We start from the raw sequence: 24153 nt of genomic DNA on the forward strand, positions 1-24153 counted from the left end.
CTATCTGTCTGTCTCTCTATCTTAATTTAAAGAAAGGATTTTCAGGAGATAGGAGGCTGAAAAGAGTGTAGAAAATATGTTCTGTGTCACGCTACATTCTTATATCATAATTACTTGCACTTCCTTAACCTGAAGTACAAAAAGATAATTTTGAAAAGGTTTGCCCTTGCCTTAAAAGTGGACTCGAAATGCATCACCCTCTCTCCACCAACACACCTTGGACGATCTGTTCAGTGAGGAACACTACTCAGGATTGCACACTTGACCCCAAATTTATTCTATTCAAAACCAGCTTAGAGTTGAGGAATCTACCAAGAAATCAACAAGACAATTACCAAAGACAGTTTAGAATAACAGCTAGCAAATGGCTTTTTACTGTTTCCATAGCCACAGACTACAAGGAGAAAAATGTGGAATGGTGTGGAATGGCTTCCACTGAGCACAAGGAGGTAGGCTGAGTACTAAGTGCTCCTATGCTGTCCCCTCCAGGGAGGCTGCTCTCACTGAACTGAGCCAGCTCCACTCACTGTCCACAAGCTGGAAACCCAAAGCTAAAGTGAAAATGACTCATACAGACCACCAAGGAAAGAAATACCATTTAGACTCTATTAAACTGTTTGTTTCATGCCAAGCCTGTGTTCTTGGTTTATACTATCCTGAAAGTTTTGTAACTAAACATATTACATGCTTTATTATTTTATTTCCTTATAAAGATTCTTATTAAATTTTTGCCTATTATTTTTAGATATTCCAATCATCTAGAAACTGGCCTGTGAACACCAGGTAACTATATTTGGAGTGAATGAATAAAAGAATGATTCAGAAAAGCATGCCTCTGAAAAAAGAGAACACTGCAGAATCCAGAATATGTCTGGAGTCACAATGTGGGAGAATAAAATATCATGTCTATAAATCTGGAACCCAAATCCAGCAAGAAATGGATTTACTAGAATTTGAAGACAAAATTAATAGGCCTGGAGGTGTGGTTCAGTGATTGACAAACAGCTTGCCTAGTATGTAAAGGGCCTGGGTTTGAGCACAACAATCAGAATTCAAATGACATTTGGGGATAACAATTGAGATGACAGTTAAGTTTGCCTAAACAGAAAATTAATTTTTTCTTTAAATATGTAGAGGTAGCTCAGCACTGGTGGCTCACTTCTATAATGCTAGTTACTCAGGAGGCTGAGATTGAACCCAGCATGGGCAGGAAACTCCATGAGACTCTAATCTCCAATTAACCACCAGAAAACCAGAAATGGAACTGTGGTTCAAGTGGTAGAGCACTAGCCTTAAGCAAAAGAGCTCAGGGAGAGTACCCAGGCCCTATGTTCAAGCCCCATGACCAACAACCAAAAAGGAAAATATGAGTACACACACACACATGTGCACATGCATGGACAGAAAAGTCTTCCAACTCCAATTAACCAGTAAAAATGTGGTGATTAAGGCAAAGTTCAACTGGTATATGACCAATGGTAAGAAAGCAAGCCAAGTGAGAACATAAGACCCTGAGTTCAAGTTTTGCTACCAGCAAAAGTAAGATAACAGTAACAACAACAACAACAACAACAATATAGCAAATCTTCAAGAGATGATAAAAAATTTTTCTATGTGGAGGTAGCAAAACAGGTACAAATTTCAAATGCATAATAAATGTGTACACACTGGCATGCATGCGTATGTGTGTACACAATGATTTGTAGAACGATGCCAAGAAATGAGTGGACTCAGAGAGGGGGCAGATGACTGAAGAGGAGGGGAAGAATATGCAAGCAAGAATGCAATGTATAGCCTACAAAATTAAGAAAAGTGAAGGAAGGGGCTGGTTGGGAGGAATAGTGACAATGCTGGATGTATTGTATTCACATACTGCTTTGTTAAATGGCAATTCCTTTGTATAATGACTTAGAGATAATAAAATCTTAAGACAGATGACAGATGATAGACAGACAGAAAAACAGACAGACAAATGGACAGACATGGAAGTAAGAGATCAGCCACAGAGAAGGACTTACATCTCCCTCTATATTCATTATATTGTTTATTTGACTCTCCTTTGTTAACTAATATGTTTGTACTTGCTACTGAGCCTCCAAATGAAAGCTCACTGCTTTTCATTTAAAAAGTGAATGCCATTAATTCGTCACCATTTTCATACTAAATGTTGTCCAGTAAAAAGACTTTTCTTTATTGACAGAAGCAAAACACCTTTTTTGAAGTGTCGTGATCTCCATACACTTCCTAGCATTTCCCTGGTTTTCAAAGGTTATTAGCACTGCATACCTTCAAACTTCCAGTGAGCATTAAGAAAAGTCAACCCGCAGACATCATGAAAACACAGAGTTTATGACACCTGATTCACAATCAGGACTACAATTTATTTTCTTTCCAGCATTAACAGTGACTGTATCAGGACAATCTGCTTTGAGTTGTCAGAATTCAACTATTTCTTGCTCCCTGACCCCCATCAAGCTCCAAAAGAATAGACTAACTTCTTTTTTTGGCACTTAGAATTTTTTTTTTTAATTTGCAGTTTTTATTGTTATGGTAAAATCAGCTCACAGAGGGGTTACAGTTACATAAGTCAAATAAAGTGTTTCATTTTTTTTAACTATACCACCCCTTCCCTTGTTCTCTTCCAGTTTCTAAAATGAGATTGGTAATACTCCAGTTCTCTAAAATACAATATCTCATCATGTTTATAGAAAACAACTCAGAATCTGCCAAAGTTGGGAAGAACTGAAAATATTTGAGACTATAATACCACTCAGAACTAAGCAGCAGCATAAGCCTTCCTTCGTTGTAGAAGTGATTTCCATGTGGCTTCCTTCTGGACACTACAGTCAACTCTCAGTTATTAAGTTTGCTACAATCTACTTAGTAAATAACAGTGTTTCAAACACAAGATTTCATTTCTCTCCAATTTTGCAGTGGCACAAAATTACATTCTTAATGGGAAAATTAAGATAGAAATTATTCAACCCAATGGTTCTAAACTCTTTTGTAGGTTATGGATCTGTGATGGTGAGTCTTAATTAGAATGAGAAGTGCTTGAGGAGATTACTAACGTACACCTATGGATGCAGTCGGTAAGGTTGTTTCTAGAGCAGATAAGGGAGGGGAAACCTGCTGTGAATAGGGGAGGTACCATCCCCTAGGATGGAGATGTTGATGTGTTAAAAAGGAAAAGGAAGGGGTCACCAAGTGTAGGCATTCTCTCTGTTTCCTGGCCACCATGAGTGAGCTGCTCTGCTCTGCCACATCCCCATGCCTTAATGGACTAGAACCTCTGAAACTGTGAGTTAAGCAAATTCTTTTTCCCTTAAGTGCTTTTGTTAAGTATTTGGTTATAGACTAATACAGAAGAAGCCTTTTGGGAATCTGATATACACCAGGGACATTCTATCCAAAACACATGGTTCTAGATCCATGAAGCTTATTTATACTTTTCAGAGGTTCACAAATATGTCACAATTCTTAGTTGAATCTTTACTGAACTATGAAGAAAAAGAAAGAAGCAGAGGATATTCATTTAAAAATTATATGCAAATTTCTGGATACTGGTGGCTTATGTCTGTAATCCTAACTATTCAGGAGGCTGAAATCTACAGATCAGGATTCAAAGCCAGCCTGGACAGTAAAGTCTATGAGACTCTTATCTCCACTAACTATCAAAAATCCAGAAGTGGAGCTGTGGTTCAAGTGAAAGGAAAAAAACTCAGGGGCACTGCCAAGATCCTGAATTCAAGCCCCAGGACTGGCACACACACACAAATAGAGTTTGGTGCCAGTAGCTCACACTTCTAATCCTAGCTTCTCAGGGAGACTGAGATCTGAGGGCCGTGGTTCACAGCCAGACCAAGCAGAACAGTCTGTGAGATGAGTATCTCCAATTAACCACCAACCAGAAGCACCCAGGATAACACCAAGCCCCATGACCAACAACAAGAACAAAAATTAATGTGTATTTTTTGATGACTCATGACTTTCTATTGTTAATATTGTTGCCATTTCTCTCAGTACTTAGGTAGAACTAAGACCTGGCTTCATGGGATTCCTTTCCACTTAAAATGAGTCATAGCTATAATGTACTTTTGTGCACATAAACCACAGTACTTAAACATGAACCTCATTTGGCACAGGTACTTCTTTTATAAACATTAGGCTGTCCTTACAATACCACATAACAATGCCAATTTTCTAGCCGTATGCTTTCACAAGTCCAACCCCTCTGTACAGTATTTTCACAATAAAAAAAGGAAAAAAAACAACCAAAAGTAATGAAAAGAAAAAAAAATCATTGAGAAGAAAGCAAATATGTAGCAGCATTACCTGCACAAATGTGAGGACATTCCTTCCTTACCAAATGAAACACTTGATATAATTACAAACCAGATTGCTCTCATAATCAGCCCACCATATCCACATCTCTGTTGGTCTGCCAGATGCTGTATACAGTTTACAATCTATGACAAACAGCATTGTATTTCAGAGGTTAGAAAGGGGAAGAAGTCAGGTACAGTTGCTCTCCTCTGTAAACCTAGCTACTCAGGAGGTTGAGATGTGAGGATCTCCAGCCCAGGTGAAGCAAGGAGGCTGCATCTAAGTAACTTCTCACAGACATCCTGGTGCCTTGCTGGGTGGAGAGGGCTTTCCACCCAGCACTGAAAAACCTGGAGGTAAGAGAAGCCATTTGTTGAATTGCAGACATCATGCTATTTAGCCCCAGGAGAGCTTTGTTCTTACCTCCCTAAATAGTTTGATTCACTCGCCAGTGAATAGCAAAGTATCTCCCTGTATGGAAAGTTGAAGCTGATCCCTGAGCTACTTCCCTAGATGGAAAGGTCTGATAGTACCCAAGCTACTTCTTATATGGTCTGCTTTGGTTGCATTTGAGTGTCCCACCCAAACAGGTGGTTTTTTGTCTTTAAAAGTTTTATTCAAGCTCTGTGCTTGGCTGCAGGTCTTTGAGACAGGAGCCCACCAGCAGAGGCTAGTTCTCCAATAAAGACTCCCAGTTCAACCTCTCAAAATGTAGCTTCTCTGTTTCTCACTGACAAGACAGGCAAGAAAGTCCATGAGACTTATCTCCACTTAACCACCAAAAAGCTAGAAGTGGAACTGTGGCTCAAGTGGTAGAGAGCTAGCCTGGAGCAAAAAACGCTCAAGGACAGTGCCCAGACCTTGAGTTCAAAACCCAGAACCTACAAAGAAAAAAAAGGAAGGGATAGAGATTCCTTGCTTCCATTTTTGAGAGATAATATCAAGATTACAAGAATTGGCAGTGGTCATTTTCCAGAACATTAAAGATATGTTACTGAAACCCTTCCCCAAATGGCAGAATTAAAGATAAGTGTGGTTTGTTTTAGAATACAAGCGACTCCTGATTGAAATAGGCCAGAGACAAGGAGGAAGATTCTGCTAATACCCAATGACTATCTCCTCTCAATGGAATTTCTATTAGAGCAATATTATACTATTCTGTATTATCCTATTAAATTAAAGAAGGGGCAAGGAAGTCTACATCCTTAACATTTTCCAAATCCCTTTTCCATCAGCACAGGATTGTGAGTACCAGCAGTACTGGGTGTTCTGATCTGAACCTTCTTGCCTGATGTAACAAGCATATGCAGACAGAAGATGACTAATCTATTTCATTATTGTGTAGCAGTCTACCCTACTCCATATGCAGTAATTCAGCTGATGTGATTTTTGGACTCTGCAAACTTAACCTCTATTCCTGTGCCATTTTTTGGTGACAAATGCATTTCTACTTAGAAAATAAGTAAGCCCATATGCAGAATTTAAATGGCAGAGACTTACGTTAACATTCCGGAGATGAGTTTCATTTGCATTAAGGGACCCAGAAGAGGAACAGAGAAGCAAAGATGCAAAACAACTCATTATTTAACTTATTAACATCTTCCTTTCTATTCCTTTACTTCTCTTCTATTCCATTTCCCTCCCCTCCACTCCCCTTCCATTTCCTTCCCTAGATGCCCAGAAATAAGCATCCTCCTTAACAATTTGGTCCAAAGGAAACGCAAAGTAATTAGAGTTGGAGTTGAAAGTAATCGTGAAAATCTATTTCTCTTTTTAATTTGTCTGTAAAAACTTTAACTTTGATTTAGAATGTGCTTCCCAAATCCATAGTTCTCTAAGAGACTGGTGAAATGCCACAGAGTTATGAGTGCACTAAATTTATAAGTTAGCACTCAACACCCAAAGCTGCGATGACATCATGCCGTAAGCCACTGCTGGCTGTCAAATTCTACACCACCACTTCAAGCCCCTTCAATTCCAAGTTCAGATAGTGATTTCTGCGGTCACAAAGTTGAACAGCAAACAGTGAGACTCTCCCCCCACCCCCACTCATATTTTTAAGTTATAATTTCCTATTACATACAACAGCAAAAGCATATACTTCTTGCTGAAAACAAGCTCAGCATATTTCATAGTTGGCAACATAACTCTCTGGACTTCCAACATGCACTGGTATTAAATTGCTTGTTAAAATTGCTTTCTTTCTCTCCTTTTCTTTCTAATCAATTAAACATTGTGTCAAACTGGCAGGATGTAAATTTGCAGTAGCTCTATGATCAGATCATAATAACTGAAGCAATTCAATTTAAATAAAAGCAAATTGAAAACTCCAGTGGCTGGTTCAATCTATAAGACCAAAAAAGAAAAAAAACCACAACCCAAGGAAACAAAAAGAATCATAGAACCTGCCTATCTAAATTCAATGTCAACTCTTAAGCGGTAGAAGAGTCCTTGTAAACATGACACATGCCATTCCAAGGTAATGTTTTCTATTCAGACCTTAAATTCACTGCAGATCAAAATGGTGACTTTATTACTTGCATTCCAACATGCAGAAATCATGACAACTGAGAGATACACTGAGATAACTCTGAGCCCTTTTTTAGTTCAATTTTCATTGTGGAAAAGTTCATTGTTTTAATTATATCAAATTGTATTAATTATGGGTATCTATTAATATAGAATTATAGTTCTATATTAATATAATGATCAATTACAGCTTAATAGCCTCAGGTAATAAAATCATCTTAATTTTATTCTAATCTTTAACTTCAAAATCAAATGTAATTGTCTATTGCTTTTTTTTTCTTTTTTTCAAGACAGGGTCTATCTATGGACTCTTCAAACTTTTTGTCCTCCTGTCTCAGCCTCCCAAGGGCTGGGACTATAGGTATCCACCACCATGTCTGATTCATCATATCATTCTTCTAAACTGCATTTCCAAGACTTTAACTGACTTCTTTTGAGCTTTAAAATATGTTAACTTCAAAATGTTAACTCCAGAAATGGCTTAAAATTTAAATCCTAGCCCAAGCCACACTTCTAAGAGCTAAGTATATCTGCACCATAAACTTTTTAAAATTCACTTATCTATCCTTGATTTATCTTCCTCACTGCCACCCCCTTAGTTGAAGTAAACATGATTTCTTATTCATTAATTACATCGTTGTCAAGATTTTTTTCCCCATCATTTCTCAGACCCTAATACCAACTCTGTTTCCAACAACTCAAATTAATTCACGGGATCCAAACCTACCAAGTGAGGCCTCAATCTCACCTGACTGGCCCTACCCCACACACTAACAGTATCCTCAGTCTGCCTACACTTGTTCTTAGTGAACTACAAATCCACAGGTTCTCAGAATCACTCCTCAAGTTCACACATCCCTGAGAGATGGATTCGAAGAACTCAGGAGATCTCGGTATTTGCCAATACTAGTTTATTATAAAGAATAAAACTCAGGAACAGCCACGTGAAAGGAATGTATTAAGCATGCACAGAAGCACAGATCAAGGGTAGGAATTCCATTGTTTTATAAACTATCTCTGACATGTCACCATGTATTCACCAACCCAACATTCTCTTAACCTTACTTAAAGTATTTTAAAGAGGATTCATTACGGGCACGTGCTTGATTAAACTTTTACATTGATCTTTGGTGATTGAACTCAACACTCAACTTCAGGCCACTCTTCCTTCCCAGTAGGCCCGAGAGAAGGCTGATATCTAATTACAATTGGTTTCTGTTGTGTTTTCAGTTCATCTCTCAAAACCCTTGTGTTTGTAACTTAATCTCCAATGCAACAGTGCTTAGAAGTAGACCTTTAAGAGGTGATTAGGTAGGATAAATGTCAGGATTATATTAGTGATTCTCAATAAAAGAATAAATTCAGCAACTCCCTCCATCTCTGTCAAATGTGCTTTTTTCCTTCTACCTTCTACCATGGGAGGAAGGGTATGGACTTCCAACCATGAACTTCCCAACCTTCAGGACTATAAACCAAGCAACATTCTGTCATCTATACATTATGCCTTCTACGGGATTCTCCTACTGCTGTAGATGAAGACAGTTCTGGCTACCAACTTCTAAAATGATCTAAGGCCAGATATGAGTCACTTCATTATCAGAAACACAGGCACCATTGAAACAAACGGTGGATACCCAAAGGCATTCCCATTACTCACAAGATACCAAAGACTGTAAGATTCTGTTCTAGGAACCTGGAAGAATGGTCAAATACATTTTTTATTAGAGTATACATTGAAGGACTGACCCCCACCCTATTATCCCAGGCCCATACAGACACCAGGCAAAAATCCCAGGTATGTATGAACTCGTTTGAATTGCGGGCAGAGCAATCCACCTAAGCCCAGCTGTAAACATTCCATTGTGGGCCCAACTAAAAGGCCCCCACCATCCTTGACCTAGTGGCTTTTGTATTAACCTCTGCCTCCTTGCTTGGACCTCCTATACAAACCCAGCTCCTGTCCCAACCACAACTTCCAAACCTGCAGGAAGGTCTGGGCCCCTCACTGTTCCTCAATAAACAGTCCTCACCTGTTGACGATCGAGTCTGGCCTATTCCTTTTCTGCTCTCCTCCATTTTCCTAACATATATGGTGTATATATTTTGTATCTTTGTATCTTTATGCATTTTGTGTTGCTGTATCAGACTTCCACAAGCTGTAGTTAGAAAGTAAGTTTATTTGGTTGACAGTTCTGCAGATCGGGAAGTTCAATAACACAGCGTGGGCATCTGATAGGGTTCTCTTTTGTCAAATATCCAATGGCAGAAGGACAGAAGGGTAAGAGAGCACACAGAAGGAACAGGATCTTCCTGAACTTAGCTAGTTCTTCAAGATTCCATCTTTGATACTGTTGCATTGGGGATGTAATACATCAAGTCTGGGCAAACCATGCACATTTTAGCCATTATACCACACTGCTCCTGGGTCTTCTTGCTTCAGCTTTTGTTCATAAAAGAGCAGCTAGAGCCAGGTCAAACTACAGCTCTCCTCTGATAAAATCTTGCAAAGGCCTCTTACTAACTTCAGAATGTCACCGTAATCTACTGAGCTGGGCATGATCTAGCTCTTGCTTTATCCTGCAACTCACTTCTTCCCCCTGCCTCCCTTTCTCCAGATTTCCAGAGTCTGCCATCAGACTGGCATCAGCTACATTCCTCAAACATGCCAAAATCCATCCCACTTCAGATCTCTGCCACTTCTGTGCCCTCTGACTGAACTTGTCTTTCACATCTGCTTACATTGCTGATGTCTTTGCAATCTTCAGGTTTCAGATTAAATGTCACCTTGTCAGAGCATTCTTGTGAGCATCAGCTTCTTTAGAATACCTCCCACTCCCTGCTCTGACTTTCTCTATTCTTTTACATGAGCATCTTCTGTCGCTCTTATTGCCATCATTCATGCTCTTGTTTATGAATCTTCTGGTTGGCCCGTAGACCTTTGCACCTCAATGCAAGCTCCAAGAGGCCGAGTAACTAACTTGTATTCTTTGCCTGCCTGACTTAAAGAAGAAACAAATAAAAACGTTGAGGGAGGGAAAGAATGCTATAATAAAGCTTTCTAAAATAACACAACATATAAAAATCCTTAACTCCTTAGAATCAACTAATATGATTCTCTCTGAATTACAAGTCTGTTGCCTAAATATTAATTTCATTTCAACACTTTGACTCCTCTTCATTCTCTTAGTCACCAAGATCAGTTGCTTCCTGCATCTAATTCTTTCAACATTCTATCTTCCTCTCTGCATTCAACACCAACTCCAAGCATCATGGGTAAAAGTCTCACCCCATGGACCTCAGCCAGGGTCAACTAACTGGGGTCTCAGCTGGACCATCAGCTTCCACTTATTTTCTTCCTGACGCATCCATCCCCTAAAGTCACTGTAACCTTTCAATTCACTTTTTAAATGAAATCCATGCTTTATCTTACTCTATTAGGTACAGAATCCTCAAGATAAAATTACATTAAACTACATTTGCCCAGCTAAAACAGTTAATAATGTCTTCCACTCTCCTGTTACGAATTCTGCTGGTCTACCCAAAGGCTCATCTTTCTACTCCCAAAAATAAGTCAGAGTATTACAATCATTGGGTTTGGGCTTAATCATGCCACAGTCCTTTTTCTCTTTCAACTTAAACAAAACAGTTTCCTCCAAGCCCAGTTCACATCCAGCTCCTCCATTTTCATCTCTCCACTCAGCTCCAGTCCACATGCTGGCCTTCTTCCCCACATACTGCACTGAAAACATTGTTCCATGTGGTATTTGATTACCCAAGACTTACTATTGTCCTTCATCTATGTAATTTTGAACTCTCAAAGGAAATTGAAGTAGGGTGTATGTCCTTACTTCCTTATATTCCCAGTGGTGGCCAAAGTAGTACTTATCCAACAGGAGAGACACTTACCCTGGCACTGACTTACAGGATCCTGAGGATGAATCCCTTCAGCAACAACCAGCCGTCCTAGATGACCTGCCATACCTGAACAAACCCTCCTGTCTCTTGCCTTTGATCTTTTCCACGAGTTCTCCATGCCTGAAATGTCCCTGCTCATATGTATTTGCCAAATCCCTAATTCTCTTTCTTGTCCCAATTAGGACAACACTATGAAAAACATCCTTACCCTTTACTCACCCGTCAAATCACCCTGATATTGAAGCACATTGTTGATCAACATAGTCTCATTAAGTGCTCAGACTTTAGCATCCAGAACAACTATAATAGCAATATTTATTTTCCCATTGGTTTCCCTAATTGACCTGTGGATAGTGTGAAGTCACAAATGCATTCTTTATCTTTGTGACAGCAGAGTAACAATGTTTTTAGTTTATGTTGAATAAATGAATAAAGAAACAAAACAAGGTGATAGTGAAATCCATTGAAAGAACTAAGACTTTGGCCTCACAGGTAACCAGTGGGTATTCATGTGCAACATGCCATAGTTCACACCACTTAGAATCATTATTTAGTTTTTACTCCTCAAAATAGTACTTAAGCACCACATGAGTTGCATATTTGGAATACAGAGACAATCCAAACACATAAAAATCTATACCCTCATAGAAACTGCATATTGCCATCAGAAACAGGCAAGGGAGTGTGGTACCCCTGCTCTGATTAATTTGGATACCAGTAAAGATTTCTTGGCTGAAGCTTTCTGCAATAAAGGGGACATGAAATGCTTCTTGTAAGAACCAAAATGAGTTAAACTATGAAGCTATTTTAAAAGTTGGGTCAGCAAGATTGGCCAGTATCCTGGAAATGGAATATGAAAGAAAAGGAAGGGCTGAAGATGGACTTTACTCTCTGCAACTGTGGAATATAAAATTTGTGAATAGTTTAGAAGGGTAATATGCTGGGGGAAAATGTGTGCACATAGGAAATGATGGTTTAAAACTACACCTTAAGTTTCAACATATTATTTTGCACAATTAAACTTCCCTTGGGCATATGTCCAATAAATAATGTTCAGATCCCATTTTCTTAAAACATAAAATGAAATTTCATAAAATAAAATGGAAAATCTTTGAACAACTATAATCAGCCTATATTCATGAAGCATTGCCTGACTTAGGCACACAGTAAAAGCCACTGAAATTTATTTCCTAAAATTTTCCCAAGTTCTATTGTCAAAATAATCAGTGTTAACACATTTAGAACTATAAGTAATGGTTCCTATGACTATTTTTTTTTTTTGGAGGGGGTCTGGTCATGGGGCCTAAACTTGGGCCTGGGCGCTGTCCCTCAGCTCTTCAGCTCAAGGCTAGTGCTCTACCACTTGAGCCACAGCGCCACGTCTGGCTTTTTTTCTTTTTGTTTATGTGGTGCTGAGGAATCGAACCCAGGGCCTCATGCATGCAAGGCAAGTGCTCTACCACTGAGCCACCTTCCCAGCCCCTCCTATGACTGTTTATAAATGGAGGTCACACAATTATAATCATCGTCAATGTCATTAACTATATCTTGAATAATCATGATTCGTAATTCAGGTGTCAAATGGACCCTTAGAAAGAGGCTACATTTTTCGGGCTGGGAAGGTGGCTCAGTGGTAGAGCGCTTGCCTTGCATGCATGAGGCCCGGGGTTCGATTCCTCAGCACCACATAAGAAAAAACAAAGCCGGAAGTGGCGCTGTGTCTCAAGTGGTAGAGTGCTAGCCTTGAGCTGAAGAGCTGAGGGACAGCGCCCAGGCCCAGAGTTCAGGCCCCATGACCAGACCCAAGAAAGAGGCTACATTTTTCTAACTGTTCTAAATTTTAATCTAGTGCAAAGTCAGAGGATCACAGAATAACAATGTCCCCATGTGGATGACTCAGAATGACTTAAGCCATCTAAGACTAAATACTTGCATGAACAATATGAGATTTGGGCCTTTAGGCAACTACTTAAATAAGCTAAATAATAAGCTACTGTCTTTAATGGCTATAATTTGGAGTAAAAGTAGTAACAATGGTTTATTTTTTTTCATGCAATGAAGTATATGCCTGTAAAACTTACTGAATTTGGAGAATTAAAATTTGAGAGTTTATAAACGTATGATGCAACAGTAAGTCTGTGTAATGACTATGTCTCTAGCAAAATTGTTCAGTGGAGATCATGATGAGTTATAACTTGGACTTGGGAGTTTTCATTGCACAGAAAGGACCTCCCTCACTCAGTCTGGGAGGATTTTTTCCCCTTGCAGTCTCTAAGTAGTTTACACAATAAATGGTTATTTCCATGGTAGAAATGGCCAACATGTCTATGCCTCAAACTTAACCTATTATTATGGTTAGAAGTGAAGTTTGCGCTTCTTCCAGATTTTCACAGCCACAGAACTCTTGACCTGGCTGATGGAAAATGTAAGCATAAACATTGTTTCTTGACCTCAAAACAAAAGCAAACAGTAATATGCAGAGGCATTTATTTTGCTGGCACTAGAGTGGACTCTAGATAGACAGGACACTAAAAAAAAAATCCTGCCTAAGGAAGAATTTTAAGTGCAAATTCATCCATAAATTTTCCATGCTCTCTTAATAAAGACTTTGATATAAAGTGCTGAGATGAAAACTTCCTGACCAATTTATTAATGATATTAATGTATACAATAAAAACTTTTAGAATCTTAATTCACCCCATAACCAGGGATAAGTCCCACGTGAGTCCCAAAATCTCACTGCAAGCGGACGTGCCTACAATGAAAAAGACTTCCCTTTGCATTTTTTCCCACTTGAAATTCATTCAGGACTGTGACAAATGAGTCAGTTTCCTGCCCTTTCTTAAACTCACCACCTTCCATGAAGAGGAAAGTTGAAACCCTTTACCATCTTCATAGAATGACACGCATGGTTTTGTTATGGGGTCTGCTCTGAAATAGTCTATGTGGGTCCTCAGCCTGAATAACTGATGAAGAGCAGACATCTCTGTGCACCCAACCTACTGCCTTTTAGGCTTGGTGAATGTTTGCATAATCAATTAAAAATGAGACTGCTCCAGCATGTGACTCAACATTTTAACAAACAATGGGACTAGGAAACACATCAAGGCTTTAAATTGGCTCCTTTCTGTAATCTTCACATTTTAGTGTTAATTTTTAATATGTTCATGCTATTATCAAAACATAAGCTATAAAACCCAAGTTAGGAAAACACATGAGCATATAACAACACATACAGTCTATGGAAACAAATGGGTCAAGGTGATATGCAACAAGAATACTAGGAAAAAAATGTACAAATTGTATTCAACTCCCTCCTTGACATACTAAAGACACAAGAAAATTAAAGATTATTTGCCCAAAGATTTCATTGTTGCAAGCCAGTTTTGACATTACATCATATATTGTTCAAAGGACCCCACAGGGTTGCTGCAGAGTCACATACATAATTTAAACTTAGGTCAATATTCACCGTTTAAACTTAAGTCAGCATTCTGGAATAATAACTTCATTCCTTTATTCCTCCTTCCAAAATCAGCTTAGTATAATTCAGTTTCCTACTGTAAGTAGACCATTTTGACCAACTATATAAAGAAAATTCAAACAAATGCATTTAAGGTAACAAACTACATCAGAATAAAACATAAACTAGATTGTCTCTTACCTATGGTTGTAATAACAGTGCCAGCGAAGAAGAAGGAACTTCCTAAATCCCAGTGACTGATTTGATTGGAGGTGTTTCCTAAGGGAATAATCCCTGCATTTATTGCTGCCACTATTTGCTGCAAGTTTAAAAAGAAATTGATCAGTACATATCAAATAACCTTCATGCCTCCAGCACCATAAACCCCACCCCAAAATGACTAAGTAAACAAAGGTAATCCAAAATTTTGCTTCTCTATTTACGATACATCAGAGATTAAAACCTTCTACCCAAAATTAACAGTAGTTAAGTATGTTTACATTAGATATTAATTGTTTACATTAGATATGAATTGAATGGATCTGCATGAAGCTTCTAATAGTATGCTAATACAGTCATATCATCTCATGTCAAATGAGATGACATATTTAGTGACATTTGAATCAAAAACAAAATATAACAATGCACTAATGTAAATAGCACAAATTAGCTATAAATTCACATATTAGAGTACAAAACCAAGGTTTAAATAAGCAAAATATAATGGCCTTATTTTTTAAAGTATTTCCAAAGTGGTAATCATTTTAAAAGTTAAATATATGTATCCATGTTCATTTCTATTATAATAGCTAAATTATAGAAATAACCTAGGTGCTCTACAATAGAGAAGTAGATCAAGAAAATGTGATACATATACACAGTGGAATTTTACTCATCCATTAGAAAGAATAATAAGTATGTCATTTGCAGGGAAATGGAGGAAGCTAGAACAAAACATCTTAAGGGAGGTAAGCCAAGCTCGGAGAGACAAATGGTGCATGCTCTCTTCCATATGTTGAAGCTAGATCTAAAACACAACTGGATATGATAACTTACACGAGGCTGTACACGTTAACACATAAACTAACCAACTGAAGCAGAGTATGCATAGGAGAGAACATCTTTGAACATCTAAAGTACGGTTTATCAAAATGAATTCCAAGAAATGGAGGGAAGAAGGATGAGTAAATGCAGGCATTGCATTTAATACACACTATTTGCAGTCATTGTATTCAATATGATGTAAAACATTCACCAGTAGGGATGGGAGGGGAAATGAGGGAACCAGTGAATTAAGGGTTGAATTGCCCAAGAAACACTGTACTAGTAACCTGACTTATGAAATTGTAACTCTTTTGTACAACTCTTTAAAAATAACCAAGGCAGCCAGGCGCCAGCGGCTCACACCTATAATCCTAGCTACTCAGGAGGCTGAGATCTGAGGATCGAGGTTCAAAGCCAGCCTGGGCAGGAAAGTCCGTGAGACTAACAGAAGTAGTGCTGTGGCTCAAGTGGTAGAGCACTCACGTTGAGCTGAAGAGAACAGGGACAGTACTCAGGCCCAGAGTTCAAGCTCTAGGACAACAAAGGACAAAAAGCAAGGCTGGGTTGTCTATAATTATGGAGAGCATATGTCAAAAAAGACCCCCAAACCAGGCAAAGATGAAAAGAAGGTGATAACAATTCATGGTCATACTCTTAACTCAGTCTAGATAGATTTAGATTCAGATTCCTTGAATTTCTACAGATTCTAATAAATTCTATAGAAACACCAGAGGTTGTCATCTGCAATGTTCTCACAGGAACCACAGGACCTGGAGATTATATAGACACATAAGAGTACATGTATATGCGCATGTGTATATATGTATATGTGATATATCACATATATCCTATACGTATACATTATGTATTATTGTGTATACACCTATATATGCATACATACTGTATATAAAGTTTATCAAAATATAGTTTTGACATACCAAATTTGAGTTATCTGAAATCTTATATTCAATCTTCTTAGTTAATTGTAAGTAATTATAACTAACATGATCATGACAAAAAAGAAATATAGTTGGACTAATCTTAGTTATCAATAAATTATTTAGTAATTTATGTTTTAATAATTAATACTGCATCTAGACTTAATTATTAGTAATTTACTTAATTTATTTATTAATAATTATTACTAGTCATGATGCAGTTTTTGTCATTACCATATTTACTTAATCATGGTCTAATATGTAGGCGCATGTGTTGTTCTAAAATTTGTCTCATACAACATGATTTTGCAAACAGATTTGCACATAAATGCTTTGCATCTTTGAATATTTTCTTAGGAGCAATTGCTAAGAATAAAATTAGCACATTAAACATCATGAATATTTTAAAGCATTTGATAAATAGCAAATGGCTATCCAGAAAATTCCTCTGTTCACAATGGCCTCTAGCAATCCACAAATGCTTAATAATATCTCTAATAATGTCTTTTTATGTGTATAGAACTAAGATGCTTATATTTGTATATTCTTTATTATGAGCAATATTGTACAGTATGCTTCTATATCATAGATTAACTGCAAAAACAGACACACATAAATACATGCCCACAGCACACAATGAAACTGAGTTTTGACATAGTTATTTCTATTGATCTGACTCTAGAGTAACTTTGATGCCAAATAGTGCATGTCTTATTCATTACTCTTCTTTTCAAGCATGTTTTATTTCTTTTCTGTTATTCTTGCATAAATTTATAAACATTTAATTAAATTTAATAGAAATGTTCATCTCCATAAATTTGCAAACATATTTCTAGTAAAATGTTAAATATTTCAAGTACCCATCTTGTGTGGTGGTAACATGTCTATAATCATAGCAGTTGGAAGGCAGAGCAGAAGGATCATGGTGGGGATGTAGCCAAAAGGGAACTCTACTATTCTGTTGGTGGGAATGTAAACTTATTCTACCAGTATGGAAAACAGTATGGAAGTTCCTCAAAAGACTAAATATAGAGCCAGGCACTGGTGGCTCATGCTTGTAATCCTAGCTCCTCAGAAGGCTGAGATCTGAGGACTTCAGCTCAAAGTCAGCCCAGGCAGGAAAGCCCATGAGACTCTTATCTCCAATTAACCACCAGAAAACCAGAAGTGGCATGTGGCTCAAGAGGTAGAGTGCTAGCCTTGAGCTGAAGAGCTGAGTGACAGCGCCCAGGCCCAGAGTTCAAAACCTACGACCCATGGGGGGAAAAAAAAAAAAAAGACTAAATACAGAGCTTCCCTATGACCCAGCAATTTCGCTCCTAGGCATTTATCCCAGAGAACACAAACAAGGCCACACTAAAGCTACTAGCACAGCCATATTCATTACAGAATAATTTACCATAGCTAAGATACAGAATCAACCCAGCTGTCCTTCAGTGAATGAATGGATTAGGAAAACATGGTATATGTACACAAAGGAATTCTATGCATCCATCAGAAAGAATGATATTAGCCGGGCGCCGGTGGCTCACGCCTGTAATCCTAGCTACTCAGGAAGCTGAGATCTGAGCATCTCGGTTCAAAGCCAGCCTGGGCAGGAAAGACTGTGAGACTCCTATCTCCAATAAACCACCAGAAAACCGGAAGTGGCGCTGTAGCTCAAGTGGTAGAGCACTCGCCTTGAGCTGAAGAGCTGAGGGACAGCACCCAAGCCCAGAGTTCAAGCCCCGCAACTGACCAAAAAAAAAGAAAGAAAGAAAGAAAGAATGATATTATACCATTCATAAGGAAATGGAAAAACTTGGAAAAAATTATATTAAGTGAAGTAAGCCAGACTCAAAGAAACACAGGTTGCATGATTTTCCTCATTTGTGGTAACTAGACTGTGACTATAAATCTACAAGTAAACACACTTGGTAAAAGACAAAAAAACAAACAAACTATATACTAAGACATGATAAATTATAATATACTATGTTGAAAATGAACTATAGGACTTGTGGGTAGGAGCAGCAAGGAAAAACTAGGAGAGAGCCAGGGAAGGGGTGACAATGTTCAAAGAGAAATACAGTTATTACCTGACTTATGTAACTGTACCTCTCTGTACATAACCTTTACAATAAAATTTTAGATGAATATTATTATAACTGTCAAGTGTTTTATCAAGTCTTTAATTTTTACAATAAAACAACTTTATATTCTCAAAATTTATTCATTATATCCATGGTTTTTTATTTAGAGTTTAAATATTAATATTTACTGCATGTTTAACTTTTAATTTTCTGTTTTTGCTAATTCATATAAAAATAACAAGAAGCACATATATGTTAGCATAAATAACCTAATTTCATGAAAGAGTAATTACATTTTCCCACACAAAAAAATACTATGTAGCAGAGAGAGTGGCAAGTTTTGAAATTTTATAAATATTTTTAATGTTTGGATTCAACGCTTATTTAATATGCCCTTCTGCATTCAATGAGTCCTATTAACTCATGACCTGTGGGAAAACCCCATTATAAACTTGTTAGAGTTCAGTGGATTAAAAACACCTTAGCATTATGATGGAAATTGCATTGACCTTATCAAACCTCTGAGAAGATTTTAGTATACACAGTATGAGAATCACCATGCAATAATACTGAATGTATTATTTTGTTTGTTTGTTGTTTGACTTTGTTTTCTACCTGGAAAACCAAAATAAGCAACCTTGTCATTTACAAATAATGACATTTTATCCTTACATCCTTCTTTTTGTTGTCAGGTTTGTTGTTTTGTTTTGTTTTTCTGCCAGTGCTGGTGCTTGAACTTAGGGTCTCACATTGTCATTTGGTTTATTTTCCCCCCTCCAATCTATTGCTCTAACATTTGAGCCATAGCACCACTTCTGGCTTTTAAGTGGTTGAGATACAATTCCCAAGGACTTTCTGACAGGGCTGGTTTATAAAGTGGATCCTCAGATCTTAGTCTGCTTAGTAGTTAGGATTACAGTTGAGAGCTTCCAGTATCCAGGCTCCACATCTTTCAATAGCTACATTTTCTTTCTTTTCATCTCTTATTACTTTGGAGAGTATTCCCACAGGAGTGCTATTTAAGAATAATGATGGCAGACTCTTTGTTTTTTGTCGCTCATGGGACCTGAACTCTCGGCCTGGGCACTGTCCCTCAGCTCTTCAGCTAGCACTCTTCCACTTGAGCTACAGCGCCACTTCCAGGTTTTTCTGCATATGTGGTGCTGAGGAATCAAACCTAGGGCCTCATGCATGCAAGGCAAGTACTCTACCATCAAGCCACCTTCCCAGGCCAACTCTTTGTTTTAATCATATAAAATCGTCAATAGTTGCATCCTTTGTCATAACAAGAAAGTAGCATTGAATTAAATACATTGTAAGAGTAAGTAAAGAAAAATATAGATAATCTTTTTAAAAACTAAGCATGTCTTTAGGAAAGCAACAGTTATATAAGGTAGATAATAATTAGAGAAATACAATTCTTATTTTAGCATGAAATAAAATAAAAAGCAATTGGTTCATACATCTTAACTGTGTAGTGATAAACAGGCTCTGCAGCTAGTAGAAAAAACAATCGAAGTATCATAAATCTGAAAGAGATACGTGTGATTATCTTACTATTATCTATGCTAAAGGAAATAGTTACACAGTTCATTAACGTGGGTGACATACTGAATCCTAAGTTCCCTAACCTAGTAACTCTCAGCAAAAACAAACCCCCAATAAAAATCAGGAAAGAGGAAAGCTTAGAAAGATTATAAATTTGCATCCAAAGTATACTGTCATATTTTATAAACACTTCCTCTACATATTCATTTACTCAAAACTAGGCAATGGGAAACCCACCACCAAGTGAAAATATTGATGATATATCTAAAATTAGGTAGAGAAAGTCTTGACTTGATTCAATTAAGAAGAATTCATTGTTTTATTGATCAGAGCAAGCTAATCCTTCCAACAACTTAACACATCCTTCTTGGACAGTTGTGGTCATTTACTTTATTGTTTTCCTCACCAATAACAAGGTGCATTGTCCCTCGGCCGGACACTTGGATAAAGTCTACAAATTATTCTGTTCAAAAGAAGCAAATTCAATGTGATAATCAGAGAGGGTAGTCTCTGGCAACTCGTGGGTTGTACGTAGCGATCAGGGAGCTGTGATTATTGAAACAAGCTTCAGATCCAACTAAAAAGATCCCAAATCACACTGAGAATGAGTCGACATGAAGTCATTTCGCTAGTAGAAAACATCCTGGTCATCATCCACAGGACCTGGATGTCCTTTCCTATACACTTTACGTAGATCTATGATCTCTGCCCTGTCATTCATCAGTTCAGGTCTCTAGAGCTTTTAACAAATGATGTCATGAGAACTCTTTCTGGATGTAACATAGTAAGTGGCTGAAGTAACATGATCACATAATAGGCAATAAGAAAATTCACTTTTACATTGAAACCAAAATTATTTTTTGCAGACAATCAAGTCATCTTTGAAAATTTATCAGCAGGTTACGTTGTTTAGATTAATATAAAAAGAACACAAAAAATAGCGTTGTGGCTCAAGTGGTAGGGTGCTTGCCTTGAGCTGAAGAGCTCAGGGTCAGCGCCTACACCCAGAGTTCAAGCCCCATGACTAACAAAAAAAAAAAGTATATTTGCTGGGCACTGGTGGCTCATACCTATAAATTTAGGTAATCAGGAAGCTGAGATCTGAGGATTACAGTTCAAAGCCAGCTTGGGGAGGAAAGTCTGTGATGCTCTTATCACCAAAAAACCACCAGAAAACTGGAAGCGGTGCTGTGGCTCAAGTGGTAGAATGCTTGCCTTAAAGGTCAAGGACAGCACCCAGGCCCAGAGTTCAAGTCCCATGACTGACAAAAAACAAAAAGATAATGGAGGGGGGAGGAGAACACTGAAACCTGAGATTTAATCCTAGCACATGATTACTTGGGATGCTAACTTAAGAAAGGGCTTCCAAAAACCCACAAATAGTAAAAGATAATCATCATTCAACTCATGTTTCATTTTGCTCTGCAGTTTATAAGAATATGCACTAAGGATAAAGATGTAAGATGCATACCAATGTTAAGAATAAATACTTAAACAGCCGGGTACTGATGGCTCACACCTGTAATCCTAGCTACTTCAGAGGCTGAGAGCTGAAAATCATGGTTCAAAGCCAGCCCGGGCAGGAAACTCCGTGAAACTCTTATCTCCAATAAACCATCAGAAAATTGGAAGTGGTGCTGTAGCTCAAGTGGTAGAGTGCTAGCCTTGAGCTGAAGAGCTGAGGGACAGCGCCCAGGCCCAAAGTTCAAGCCCCATGACCAAAAAAAAAAGAATAAACACTTAAACATAAGAACCAGAACTCTGCTAGGCTTATGTGCACACTGATAATAAAGATAATTCCTCACAAAGATCATGACAGAAGTTTTTATTTCCATGACACTGGGCTTTTAAAATCAAAGTGGACAGAGTTCTACTTGAATGTGTGCCTTTTGGAATTACAATCCATTGATATGTAATGCTGCCTGGCATAATGGAACTATATTGAACTTTAACACCAAACACTGAAGAGCTATGCTTCCTTGGAATTAAGACCATCACAGACTTAGAATTCAATGGGAGAAAACTGAAAGTCATGAGAATGTTTTGATGAGTCTAAGTCAAGGGACAACTTTTCATGTGTTATAAAGCACTAGACTTTTTCTTTTAACTAAAAATAAAAATATCGAAAATTGAGCTACTTCCAGAAAGCCTAAAGGATCTACTGTCTTCAGAAAAATTTCATATGTATCTAAAAATACAACTGACACCAGAAAGTTCTGATTTCACTATTTTCCCTATATTCAGATGCTGATACTCCTCAAAGAAGTACAGAATGTTCTGCGTGCTTTCTACAATCCTCTTGTGTTAATATCATGATCAATATTCCATTAAAAGATACCGCAATACCTAAAATCTTGAAAGCAGGTCACATTAATAACCTGTATTTCTAAGTGATTTGAAACTTCTGAATCCCAAGTATAAGGCACTGACTGCTTAGTTGACACCAATGATGTGTCTACAACTGGTTTTATGGTAACTTTAACTGGATGTTTTGGTATATTCCTGGTTTTTTTTTTCCTTTTATAAAAGAGCATTATTTTCAAGTAACTGATATAATGGCCAAATTACAGTTACAACCATACTGATATTTGGATAATTATAATTTCCCCAAGGAATAATATATTCTCGTATTCTCTTTCTTGTCAATTTTCCGTGAGATATAACTCACAAATATTTCCTTGTGGATAATCAGTTTCTCTTTGAAGGAGGCTAATCTTCAGAAAAGAAATCAAATCACACATTTACCACACTGGGCCAGAATATTTCAGCCATGTAAACCTGATATTTCAAAAAACAAGAATAATGCATAATGAGGAAAGCATAATAATAAGTGACAATCTCATTACCAAGGGACTTAGTGAAAAGATCATGGTAAGAATCATTAGGATTCTTACAGTTATAGCACAAAAATAATCATCGCTCATCAATAATACACAATCATATCTGAGTATTACTGCCACAGGCTCCTGGATCCTTGTGTCTCTCTGTTTTAACCTGTGGGTAGGTGTCAACACTCTGATTACCTAATTCCAGATGATGGAAGCCACTTTGAAAGCTCTCGCTGATAAAAGAAGAGAATCTCAAAGCAGGCCTTACTCTTGCATGCTCAGAATTCACATACAGCCTTCAGAGAGCCTCAGAGCCTCCATGGGTATATTTCAATTAAAGAGGAGCTACAATGTATTAGCCAGTTCCAAACCAGTTTTAGAATTTGGAGGACATCTCTGTCTGAAATGTTGCTCGTGGACATCACTTATACAAGAGAACCATCTCTCTTCCATCATTGTTATATAAGTCTTATTCACTGGGAATATTTTGGAGATATGATACATAATAATGTATCACAGCATATGGTTTTATTGTGAGATTACCTACAAACCCATCCATGGTACCTTCTTCCTACCACTAAGAATGAGCCCCAGAAATCAGGCTCACCATCTCTTTAATCCTCTCATGGTATTCTGCAAACAGAAGCAATGTATTGGGCTTCCAGAGCCCAGAAAGTGATATGCATTCTTTTTTTAATATTATAAATATTTTTGCTGGGTTCCAATGGCTCACATCTATGAACTAGCTATTCAAGAGACTGACATCTAAGACTCACAGTTTCAAGCAAGTCCAAATAGGAAAGTCTGTGAGACTCTTATGTCGAAGTAAACACCAAAAAGCCAGAAATAGAGCTATGCCTCAAGTGGTAGAGTGCTAACCTTCTACAAGAAAACTCAGGGACAGTGCCTAAGCTCTGAGTCCAAGATCCAGAACTATTACACATACATATACAGTATATATGTATATATATGCATACACACATGTATATATATGTAGATGTATATATATATATATATATATATATATATATCTACACACACACACACACACACACACACACACACACACACACATATAGTCTGAGGGGCAGAGTGCCATAAGTGGTACTTCTTTGGTGATTCATCAAAGAAGCAAACAAGCTCTTTAAAACCATATTACATCAATACCAAATCTCTTGAAGAGTATTTCAAAAACAGCTCTCAGCTAATAGTTATTTTTATATGGATATAAAATTGCTAATATCTGAGCGTTTGGGGCTTAACATAATAGCAGCAAGCAGAAGAATGGTACTTGTGCTTCAATGAACAGTGGGTCAAAACATTAAATTCCATTGCAGTGATACATGCCTTATTACAGAATTAAAGGTAATTCCCATAATTAGGGAATTATTATTAACAAATGAATGTGTTATGATCACGCATACAATTCTACAATGAAGACTATGTACTTATTAGTCTAAGTTAGGTCTTGTAAGTATGCTATTTTCTGA

General features: G+C 37.5%; 1 protein-coding gene across 2 annotated transcripts in view; it reads right to left on the reverse strand.

Annotated features, from left to right (window-relative positions):
• Positions 1-24153, reverse strand: part of Kcnk2 (potassium two pore domain channel subfamily K member 2) — a 104123-nt gene that overhangs the window by 47422 nt on the left and 32548 nt on the right. The window contains exon 3 of one of the 2 annotated variants that reach the window (XM_042682045.1): positions 14435-14552. The exons of the other annotated variant lie outside the window; for it this stretch is intronic. Within the exon in view, the coding sequence (XP_042537979.1) occupies positions 14435-14552 (118 nt within the window). The remainder of the gene's footprint in view (positions 1-14434; positions 14553-24153) is intronic. 2 annotated transcript variants of the gene reach the window in all.

The sequence above is a fragment of the Dipodomys spectabilis genome, unplaced genomic scaffold, assembly GCF_019054845.1.
Source record: "Dipodomys spectabilis isolate Male_0828 unplaced genomic scaffold, ASM1905484v1 ptg000069l, whole genome shotgun sequence".
NCBI classification, from domain to species: Eukaryota; Metazoa; Chordata; class Mammalia; order Rodentia; family Heteromyidae; genus Dipodomys; species Dipodomys spectabilis.